At 37.0% G+C, this 11,863-nt stretch overlaps 3 protein-coding genes across 3 annotated transcripts; all 3 read right to left on the minus strand.

Moving 5' to 3' along the window:
- Window positions 1–86: 86 nt before the first annotated feature.
- On the minus strand, window positions 87–3,128 carry LOC140755349 (collagenase-like). The gene is made up of 5 exons (XM_073090543.1): window positions 2,937–3,128; window positions 2,134–2,401; window positions 1,580–1,678; window positions 835–1,119; window positions 87–487 (listed from the first exon to the last, which is right to left on the minus strand). Exons 1-5 carry the CDS (start codon window positions 3,126–3,128, stop codon window positions 315–317), a joined length of 1,017 nt encoding a protein of 338 aa, XP_072946644.1. The 3' UTR covers window positions 87–314.
- A 1,808-nt stretch (window positions 3,129–4,936) lies between these two features.
- On the minus strand, window positions 4,937–7,291 carry LOC140755425 (brachyurin-like). Its single transcript, XM_073090630.1, has 2 exons — window positions 7,012–7,291; window positions 4,937–5,264 (listed from the first exon to the last, which is right to left on the minus strand). The coding sequence occupies exons 1-2, from the start codon at window positions 7,183–7,185 to the stop codon at window positions 5,160–5,162; spliced, it is 279 nt and encodes a 92-aa protein (XP_072946731.1). The 5' UTR covers window positions 7,186–7,291; the 3' UTR covers window positions 4,937–5,159.
- Window positions 7,292–7,491: 200 nt separating this feature from the next.
- Window positions 7,492–10,364, minus strand: LOC140755350 (collagenase-like). The gene is made up of 3 exons (XM_073090544.1): window positions 10,164–10,364; window positions 8,000–8,267; window positions 7,492–7,589 (listed from the first exon to the last, which is right to left on the minus strand). The coding sequence occupies exons 1-3, from the start codon at window positions 10,362–10,364 to the stop codon at window positions 7,492–7,494; spliced, it is 567 nt and encodes a 188-aa protein (XP_072946645.1).
- Window positions 10,365–11,863: the final 1,499 nt, after the last annotated feature.

Genomic DNA, 11,863 nt, shown 5'->3' on the forward strand with positions numbered 1-11,863 from the left:
CATCATCATTAGATCATAATCATAGTTCTTATCATAAATACGACACTTGCAACCCCATCCGGAGTTACCCGCTCCAAAAATATAGTCTATTAAAATAATTGTTAATGAAGTAACTTACATGGAAATCATAAAATGAAATATAATCAAATACAATTAAATAGCTACAACTCAAAATTAACTAAAATTTATTGAAAATAATAGCTCGCGCCGTTAAATATAACATCTTCAAAATTTTTAAAGACCAAATAACAATGAAGTTCTCTGAAGAAAAAATCCCATTTTTTAAAGAAGAAATCAAGGACTTAGAGAAGGATTTAAAGGCGGGCCTGAATCCAGTCGACATAGGAGGTGACCCTGGCGAAGACAGCAGGGAAGCCGCGCTCACAGCCTTGCGCAGAAAGGAATGACGTCACGCCGATCTGTTGAGAGAAGAATATTGACTTGAAGGAGCAATTGAGGATGAATTCAGTTAAATTTATAGCTAGTCAGTTTCGATCAAGACAATGGTTTAGGCACTTCAAACAATTTGAAGTTATGGGAATGTGCATATTAGAAATAATCATTTATATTAACGGTTAAGAAAGACATCGTGAGAAAACATTATTGAAGATGTTCTTGAAGATTTTTAAAGTGTACTAATCCTTACTTGTTAAGCTGCATTTCTCATAGCAGCCTTCTATATTTAAAATTGTAATGTAATGTAAAATTGTAATTGTAATTCAAAAATGTGAATGAATCTTTGTTACTTTAAATAAATAATTATATTCATTATTATTATTTTTAACGATGAGATACAAAAACTGCTATTAAATTATAACAATTTTGTTCCCAAACTTATTTCTTTACTGACAGGCTTAAAAAAAACACTACTGCGGTTGTAGCTATTCAAAGAAGATGCGAAGATAAGGAATAATTTCAAGATTCTTACAAGTACTGGTCCACCGATCTGCAAAGGGCCACCGGAATCACCAGAGCAGGTGCTCTTACCACCAGCGCCGCTGGTGCAGAGGGTGGAGGAGATGATGTTGTTGCCGAAGGTCCTGCGGCACTCGTCGTTAGTGATGACGGGGAGACTCACGTGACTCAGGACTTGGTTGACGGAAATTGGGGTAGCTGGAAGTTAGTGTCACATGAATAAAGCTGAATAGTAGGTTTAGTTGTAGCCTCACTTTCGATCACAACAAAGGAAAGTTTATATCGTCGAGAACGCTTAGATCGTTACTAATCTATTGGCCTCGTCATGGTGCGTCATGATACCATCGTCTTACCTATTTCTAACGTAAAGAATTTCTTCGGAACAGTTTGCATCTCGGCTGACTTACATAATAATATTGGGGCTATATTAATGAGAAGTGCCAATGCATTTGAAATTGATTACAGATAACTATAGATTGTGTGCTCATTCGCTTCTTCAATCTTATCAATAACTTACAAATTAATCAACTTTGTGCAGTCCGGAGTAGGATAGATATCCACTAGATACCAAGTGTATGTAGATATTTAAAACTTAACTTTAATGACGTCGATCCAATGAAACTAATCAGTTCATTCTATAAAGTATAACTTCAAAACTTCTCACAGTCGCTGGTGCGTCCGAAGCCGACAGCGATGGTCCAAGTGTTAACGAAGTTGTTGGTGAGCTGAGAACCCGAGGGTAAACTGATTCGGTTGATAGTAGCTGCGAATGAAATAATTGTAATTGTATAGTATTATTAGCTGATTTAACATTTATAATACATGTAATTGAATTAAAAATATTTCAGGTTTTTGGGAGGCAAAAAAATGAGATCATACGTACATTTTAGGTGTGACAAAACCCAAAAATATGTACTCTGAATTTACAGCATCATACATGAACAACAGCGTCATATACTGCCTCAAAGTCGTTCACAAGTAATTAATAACTGCATCAAACTTATTTACCGATGACTTAAATATGTGGTGACCATGTTAGCCCTCAGGAGTGGCCGTAGCCAAAATGCTTCGAGTTCATCTCTGATCCGTTTCAGAATATGTTCTAAGTATATGAAGTTGGTTGTTTCATATGACAGTGACTTATTATCAGCCACAAATACTTCGCTACTTCGACCTTACAAAAAAAAATATTTTAAATAAATATGGCAAACAGCTTACAACTGTAATAAATCCAGGGGGTAGTGATGAGAGCGATGTCGTTAGCAGCTGTTATTGGATTCCAGTTCCCATGCATCACCACCTGGTTCGTGTAGAGCCGGATACCACCAGAGAAGAGCCTCACAGACCCGAGGACTACAGTGAATTGACGGGCCAGGTTTCTACCGTCCCACCAGCAGTGAGCTGCGGTCAGGAACCGCGTGTTTGACACCATTGAGGATCCGCAGACAGATGTCGCACCGGTGGTCAGTGTCACGATTAGACCACCCTGAAATATTACAAGTAAATCATGGTTAAGATCGTACTTATTATTTTTTAAATACAATATAGGAGTAGCAGACGAGCATGCAGTCCACCATGCGATGGTAAGTGGCTACTGCCCATGGACATCTGTAATCATTCCCAAATAGGATTAGATATGCCTACCTGAGGTCGGCCACAGATGCGCCGCTACCCCTGAGGACTAAGTTGGAACGCCTCGGAAAAGTACGTCTCCCTTACCACACCCTTCAAAACAGAACACAGCAGCGCTTAACACTGCTGTTATGAGGCAGAAATAGGTATGGCGGTGGCCGCTAGACCGAACCATAAAGGGTTCTACCGCCTTTAATGTGAAGCATTTGTTTTTTGGTAGAAAGGGTGTGATATATGAGGTGATCACCTTAGTCCTTATATAACAAAGCATCTGTGATCGGCTACACTACCACTACCACCTATTGCGTCATTCTTCTATTGGCTAGAACAAACGTCTTTCGTCAAATCGATCTTCAATGGTATATATATAATACATAATAATTACTTACAAAGTGCGGATACTCGCCAAGATTGGCTGTAGATCCTCCAGCGATCCTACCATCGAAGTCAATGCTCCCTTCAACAGCTTTTATACGCGTAGCTTCAGCGATACCCACTGCATCATGGTAGTTTAGTGGCAACGAAGTCGGTACTGCAACGGTCACTGCCACCACACTTAAGATTATAAAGAACAACTTCATCTTGATCTAAGGCTTTTGTGAGGTCTTTAAAAAGGTGTTTCCCAAGGGACAAATGTTTACAAAATTGCTATTATGTTATAGTGTAGTTTCTCTTTCCTTGTTTTCTTCTTATTTTGCTCAATTTGTAGTTAAGACAATTCGGCTGACTGTTTTCCAACTTCAAGTCATTTCTTCGTTTAATTTCAGAGTTCGTAAAGTTCCTCTTGCGTTAATATATCTTTAAGTGTAACGTAATATATATGATTTACTTCCACAATACTGTCCGTCTGTGTAGTTGAATGTTTGTCAAGTTTTCTTGAAAGATTTCCTTCTTCGGTAAATTAATTCAGAAGTGCAATTTTCATTACCTAAACTACAATTTTCGTTGCATTGTTAAATTCCTTTCAAGTACTAGTTGTATCAACAGTCACGGTGAACAAACAAGTATAACATTATCATATTTATTTATCTTATCGAGATAAAAACATTAGCATTTTAATCAAAATCTATACTTAATGATAATTAGTAAAATCGCTTTGAAATGATTGATCTGTAAATTGATTACACATAGTGACTTCTAAGAATCCGGTGGTTTTGCCAGATTTTATAAAAAATTAATGGTTTTTATTGCTTCTTCTTGCTTATAATACAGAAGTAGCTAATGTATGAAGCCCTGCTGATGGTAATGCCTGGTAGGCATTTGTTATCGCCCTAAATAAGACTAACTCAAATCAAATCGAATCAAAAATGTTTTATCCAAAGTTGATTCTTTACAGAACTCTTTCTATCATATATCGTTTATCACTTTTATTATATCTACTACCACTTTGCAAGTTTCATTATGGAGAAGGAGCGGCGAAAGAAACTCTATAACACACATCTTTTAATGACATAAGTTATCTAATTACGTTGATAAACTTAACCTAATGTACATGTGGAGTTGGAGTTACTTCAGACTACACCGTTTTATCTGTGAAACAATAACTTAGTTTATGATACGCTTATTTACATAGCGTTTGTTTAACGACCTGTTCAAACTTTTTTCTGTGAGTTTCAAGATGTGTTTCATTGTAGTAGCGAATATAGTTTCCCATGAAACTCCCAGTCTTACGAGTCGGTCATTTATTTATTATTGCTTTGCTATTCCTGATGACTAAGAAGATATATAAATCTCGCTTCACACGCAAACCAAAACACAGCAGCACTAAACACAGCTTTCATTAGACAAAAATAGGTGTGGTGGTGGAGCCGAGTCAAGACACAGAGGGTTCTACCATCTAGTATATACATACATGTAGTATATACATCCTTACTAATATTATAAATCCGAAAGTAACTCTGTCTCTCTGTCTGTCTGTCTGTCTGGTTGTCTCTTCTTCACGCCTAAACCACTAAACCGATCTTAATGAAATTTTGTACAAAGATAGTCTGAGACCCGAGAAAGGACATAGGATAGTTTTTATCCCGGAAATCCTACGGGAACTAGGAATGGCGATCTAGGCGATTAATCGGAGAATCGATCTTTTGTACCAAAAAATCGATTATTTTAATCGATATTAGTAAGGATTGAATCGTAAACTATGCATGTAATCAAGTGAAGATCTTTAGCAAAGTTGTTGTCCATGAGCCCACGAAGGTTTCAGAGTTGGTACGACCAATTTTCGCCAGATGGCGCCACTGTCATTCCAATGAAGGTACGAATTTTTCAGTTTTATGTATGTTAGTATGTCATATTATTTTCTTTAAACGCGGGCGAAGCCGCGGGCAAAAACTAGTATAGTATAACGGAAATTGTATTTTGTGTGGTAAGCTTTTTGAAGTGACTATATTTCGTATAAATAAATATGCTTTGTATTGATATTTCATTATATACTAAACTGGGCTAGTTAAAGTGGCAATAGCTTATTAAATGAGTGTGTGCTAACTGTGTTTCTGTTAATCAGGATAGGATATTGATTACATGAAAAGATAACCACAAAAGAAAACAAAATTTCTTCGAGATATTTATAATAATCAATAAATATGAGCTTGGTTAGTCGGTTCTGATGTTGATTACATTCGTGCCTCGATCCAGGAGGTGAAGGAGGAGACCCTCGTGTAGCCGGACGGGAGACCCGCGCTACAGCCTGATGCTGCCGCGAACGTGGCGATGCCGATCTGAAGAGAAATAGATGTTTTTAATACTGAAATGATACTGAATAGATTCAAAGGTGGTAGAACCCTTTGTGGTTCGACTCCGGCGGCATCACCGCTACACATATTTCTGCCTATTAGTAACTGTATTAAACACTATTGTTCTGGTTTGAAGGGTGTGGTAAGAGATACATACTCTTTAAGGCGTTCCAGCTTAGTCTAGTTTAGTAGTAGTAGCAGTTGTCCAGCTCAGGAATATCTAATCCTATCTGGTGTTTAGTACAGATGGCAGGTGGAGTGCATGCTCGTCTTCTACTCATTGTATATTATAAGGAAAAATTGGATTTCATGCTGGTTACTTATAATTATAAACGAACGTCAAAAAAGCATTTGACGCGGTGAGTCACCCACTTTTACTCAAGAAGCTTAGTTACCTTTTTAGTGACTTAGCATACAATATTCTAAAGTCTTACCTATGCAACCGGTATCAAATAGTCAAAATTGGCGACAGTAAAAGTACTATGACAAAGATAACTCACGGTGTTCCACAAGGATCTATATTAGGACCTTTATTATTCCTAATTTACATTAATAGTATTAGTGAACTTGCCTTAACTGGGGATCTAATATTATATGCAGACGACACGTGCCTTTTTTACTATGGAGAAAATTTGAATGAAATTATGGCCAAATCTCAAAAGGATCTAGATTCCCTAGATGAGTGGTTTAAACACAACCTTCTCACAATTAATACCAACAAAACAGCATACATGATTTTCGCCGCTAAAAACAAAAAAAAATTGTTCCTAATCTTGCACTTAAAATAAACAATGAAATTCTACAAATATCAGAACAAGAAAAATATCTCGGCCTTATTTTAGACAATAAATTGACATGGAAACCGCACATAATGAAAGTACGTAAAAAACTAATATCTTTGTTAGGTTGTTTAAGAACTTTATCCAAATATATACCAGCAAAAATACGAACTGTAATATACAATACCTTAGTAAAACCACATATAGAATATCTTACTGAGATATAGGGATGCGCAGCTAAGAGTAATATACAACCTCTACAAAGAACACAAAACAAACTAATAAAAGTACTATATAAAATGGACTTCATGACACCTACAAAGGAGGTTTACAAAATAACGAAGCTCTTTAACGTAAAACAGATATATACCTACAACACATGCATATTGGTTAGAAAAATACTCAAAGAAACACTACGAACACAATTTCGTTTTGTTCTCAAAGAGCCCAGTAGATATAGTAAACGCAAGAAAAATACAAATCTAATACAACTACCCAAAACCAGGACAAATTACGGTAAATTAAACATAAAATATGATGGAGCTAGAATGTATAATAACTTACCTGAATGTATAACTAAAGTAAAGTCCTTTGCCACATTCAAAACACTGTTAAAAAATTACATTCTCAATAACATCGAATAAACATACAATACAATATTGACATATAATATAACAAGCACTCAAAAATACTAAAAGCACAAATACATAAATATATAGTGTTATGTCAAGAACGCATACATAAAAATTACACACACACATTCAGACACACGCATACACACATGCGCACACACACACACACACATGCGCTACACACACGCACATGCAACACACACACGAACATACCTACCGAGCATTACCATAAGTTATTATTAATCTATTGTAAATTTCTCATTTTAAGTGACAAATGTAATATGTCTTATGAGAAATAAAGATTCTTTAAACTTAACTTACAAGGGTAGGTCCGCTGATCGTCAGAGGACCACCAGAGTCGCCGCCGCAGACGCCGCGGCCACCAGCGCCGCTGGTGCAGAGAGTGGAAGCGATGACATGGTTGGTGCCATACACGCGCTGGCACTCCAGGTTGGTAATGACCTGCACGTTAACGTGGCTCAGGAATTGGTTCATGTTAATGTTGCCAGCAGCACCTGGAATAATTTTATGGAATTTGAGAATGGCTCCAGATTTATTCAAGAAATAGAAAAAGGAAATAGAAGCATGGTAGAAGTTCTATAAGAAAAGAAAAAAAAGAAAGAAGTGCTATAAGAAAGATTATGATGATGATGAAAGAAAGCCTGCTAAATTAATAAAATATATGACACCTTACATTGAGTTGATAAGAGCTTAAGATCGATATCGGCCGTCATAGGAAATGTTACAGTAAAAGTAAAATTGTGATATTTTATAATAGTGTGTAATGGTGGTAGTTAGTTGCTACTTACCATCAGCGGTTCGTCCGAAGCCAATAGCGGTGGCGATGAAGCCAACGTAGCTGAGAGAGCCAGCGGGCAGAAGAACGCGGTCGATGGTGCCTGTAAAGGAATTTGACAAAAATTAAAAGCAGTGAAAAAAATTGAGTTAAAACTTACAGATATGAACGGCCATTAGTTTAGGGTTCTTTTTATAATATAAAAGTAGAAGACAAGTCCACATAATTGTAAGTGGCTACTGCCGCTTATAGACATCTGTGTTTAACCCAGATAAGATTAAATTCATATCTGAGGTCGGCAACAAATATGCATCTGCTACCCTTGGGGAAGAAGCTGGAATACCTCGGAAAATCATATCCCCCTTATCACACCTTTCAAACCAGAACACAGCAGCGCTTAACACTTCTGTCATTAGGTATAATTTGGTGTAGGGTTCCATTCTTACGCTTTAGGCTATTGTACCTTAAAAAATATATTTTTTTTACTTCTTTGTTACAAAAACGTCAACATACTTGAGTACGGAACGAAAGGCATTCTGATCATCGCGATATCATAATTCAAGTTGTCTTCATTGTAGCTGGAGTGTAACTCGACTTGGTTGGTGCTGATGCGAATGCCGTCGAAGAAGAGGCGGACGGCGCCGAACACCATCGTCATCTCCAAACCGAGGTTGTAGCGGTGTCTCCAGCAATGTGCGGCGGTGACGGCGCGGGTGTTGGAGAGCATGGACGCCCCGCAGACGGAGGTGCGGCCGTCCAGCAGTTGTATGAGGCTTCCAACCTGGACACCATCAAAGTGGAAGTTGAAGAACTGTGATTTGACTATTTTTTTTAATCTAGGAGTAGCAAACGAGTATTGATAATGAAATTAAAATAAAAGTGAAAGATGAAGAAGTTGTGGCTTGATTTTTGTTTGAAGGGTGTTGAAAAAGACATACCTTTCTAAGGCATTCTAGCTAGCACTAGTGGTGCATCTGTGGCTGACCTCAGGCAGGAATCTAATTTTATCTTATTCTTATTTTATTACAAATGTGGAATGCATGCTCGTCTGCTATCATAATCATCATAATTATAATCTTTATTTGCTTATTTGCTATTCCTATATTATAAAAAAACGATTAATGTGAAAGTTAGGTTTTGAAAAATTAGCTGAGAGCGTGCTCTAACAAGGCAGTGATAGCCTAGTGATCAGACAAACCTCTGATTTTTCAAAGTTATGTGCCTATTACAATTTAATTATCACTTGCTAAACGGTGAAGGAAAAGATCGTGAGGAAACCTGCATACCTGAGAGATTTATTAAAAATAACTCTAAGGTATATAAAGTCTACCAATACGCACTTGGCCAGCGCGGCCTATGGCTTATGGCGTAATCCTTTTCATTATGAGAGGAGACCCGTGCCCAGCAGTGATGGGTTGATGATGATGATGATGATGATGATGATGATGATGATAATGTTCTCTAACAGTCTCAGTTTGTATCTTGTATATGCAAGGTGTTGAGAAAACTCCGATAGCGTGATTGAGGAGCGTCAATGAGTATCGTAAAATCGCCTTAAACCCTTTATAATGTGTAATCGTTATATTATTATGCTATCTTTTATCTGCTTAGATTGCAGACAAATGTTTTTTTTTCCTCGTGATCGCCACTGTTTTCGCGATAAAAATACCTATTAGTCCATTCATTTAAGCTGAAATTAGATAAGAATCTCGGAATTTGATATACCCAGCTGTAATCTGTAAATACTTGTATATTGACACACTAAAAGATGTCTCAAAACCTACATATGGTAGGGTGTACGCAAGTATTAAATTTCAAGGTATTTTTTTTGTAAATATCTAATTTCCTATGGGTTTTTGCTACTTGTATTTATTATCAATATTGTAGAATACAATATTGATCCTTATTAATATTATGAATCCGAAAGGAACTCTGTCTGTCTGTCTGGTTGTCTCTTCTTCACGCCTAAACAAAGATAGTCTGAGACCCTTGAGAGTTTTTTGTAATGACTGGACTATATGCCCTTTCTGAACCCCTGACAGCGTGTGTTCAAAATTTTATGACACCCGATTTTGCAGTTAAGGCGTGGAAGCGTAACAAAGAGACAAAGTCACATTCACGTTCATAATTGTGCGGGACGACGCGAACAGCTGACTCAGATTCGACGTAATTATAAGTTTGAAATTGTTTACTTATTTATTTATTTATTTGTTTATTTTTTTATTTCTATTTATATAGTAAATAGAAATATGTAAATTCCTGAACAAAGTAAATGCTTAATTATTATTATTATTGTGAATCCTCGATTCAAGGCCACGGTCATACAGGTCCGTACATGTTTGAAAATAGAGCAACAGGGATAGACATAGAAAACAGTTGTGATTGGTCAAAAGGCCTATATCCCTGTTTGAACCTGCAGAAGCAGGTAATAGAAGCAACTAGAAAGTTGTGGTACTTGAGTCGGGGATATAAATAGGCCAGTTTTTCGATTTAGTGATTCAGTACTGGCAATAGACCTATGGAACGAACAGGAATAAAAGGAACAAAAACAAACAAGGGATTTCAATTCTTCCAATCCAGCAATTATAGTAATGTGCACCTGCACAATAATATTAGTTACAATTTCGAAGTTCGAAGTTTTTAGGTCTCTCATATGTTAATACAGAAAATCACTTACCATGTGAGGCCATTGGCCCAAGTTGGATGGAGAACCTCCCACGATTCTGGATCCATCGAAGTCCACGCTCTCTTCCCCAGCCTTGATGCGGGCGGCTTCGGGGATACCGATTTCCTCGTGGTAGTCGTAGAAGATGGGCTCATATTGGGGCGCAGCTGACGCTGCTACCGCAAGCGCCAGGACAACTAGGATCGTTCTCATCGTGCAAAAGTCTTCGAATGTGCCGACTCTATCTTAATGCTTTTATATCAACAATTTTATCAGAATCACACCTAATAAATCATTTTTATTTATCAATGCAGTGTAATTGATTATCTTGTACGGTATGGTTGAAGAATTTATGTTACTTTTACGTTATGTGCAATATAAGCAAATATTATAAGAAATTCAAGAGTCGTTACCAAACTTACTGCGTTCATCTTACTTACTTTTATTAACGACTCGCGTGGCGGAGCGGAGTTTATATTGTCTTATATGTTCCAACCTAACCTAACCAATTCAATACGACAAAGTATAGGCGAGGCTATATGAAATACTATATTATTGGCTAGGTTATGTTGGAACAGAAAAGTAAATAAATCAAACTAAGTGGTAAACTCTGCGAGTGAGTCAGGCCAATTCACAAAAAAAAAACTACAACGTAAAAGTTAACCAAATTTTATATTTTAAGAAGTAATTGTCAAGTTACTATAGCTTAGGCCAGCAGTGTCCCTGCATCATTAGGATTAAAAACTTGAAGGTCACTGACCTGATAAAGCAATCTTGCTTTATCAGGGTTAAGACCTTGAAGGTCAAAATCTTCTTCTTATGTGTCTGCTTACTGACGTTAATACATATATGAAAACACAAAATGGCTAACTCCTATGGTTTAGGTTGGAAGCACGCCAGCATCATTAGAGTGACAGAGTTGAATATTTGTAAAAGCACTAAATGGCTTATCCATGTGATTTAGGCTGGTGGTACCTCTGCATTATCAGATCTAAGGAGTTGAAGGTCAAATTTTTCATCATATGTCTCTGTCTAACAACATCATTACAACAAATATATATTCTATATACTTTACATGGAAGGCACCTCTGCATCATTAGGGTTGAAGGTTCAAGGTCATATTTTCCATCATATGTATCTACTCAAGGATCTTATCACATATTCGTAAGCTCCAAATGCCTATCTTGTATCGTTGAGGCAGGAGGTACCTCTGTATTATCAGGGTTGAAGAGTTGAAGGTCACACTATCCATCATATCATGTTAATCTAGATATTCAATGTTCATTTTAAGTTTCGTGAGGATTAGATGGCCAGGAGGTAAGATATCATAAAATATGTAAAAAACAGGGGTAGTGATGATGAGTTCCACCCCATAACTCAAAGTTCTAATCATCAGACCATACCTATGTCAAGGTAGAAAAGTACCGCAATGAAATACCCTTTCATATGAAAAAAATAAAATTGAAATTGGTTAAGAAATACTCGAGTTATTCAACTTTATAAGAAATCAGGTTTTTCAAATTTTCCGAGAAAACTGGCGGAAATTTTCAAAGTTCCTCGAAATGGGACCCCCTGTGAAACTAGCCGCACACAATGGCGGTTGAATCATGTCAATCGGTCACGGCATCGCGAAAAAATCGCTGGACACACATAAAAAATAAAAAAAAAATATACGCGACGAATAGATAACCTCTCTTCCTTTGGGAAGTTGG

This window comes from Epargyreus clarus, unplaced genomic scaffold (genome assembly GCF_041222505.1).
Source record: "Epargyreus clarus isolate Ecla_fem2 unplaced genomic scaffold, WU_Ecla_fem_2.2 ptg000033l, whole genome shotgun sequence".
NCBI lineage: Eukaryota > Metazoa > Arthropoda > Insecta > Lepidoptera > Hesperiidae > Epargyreus > Epargyreus clarus.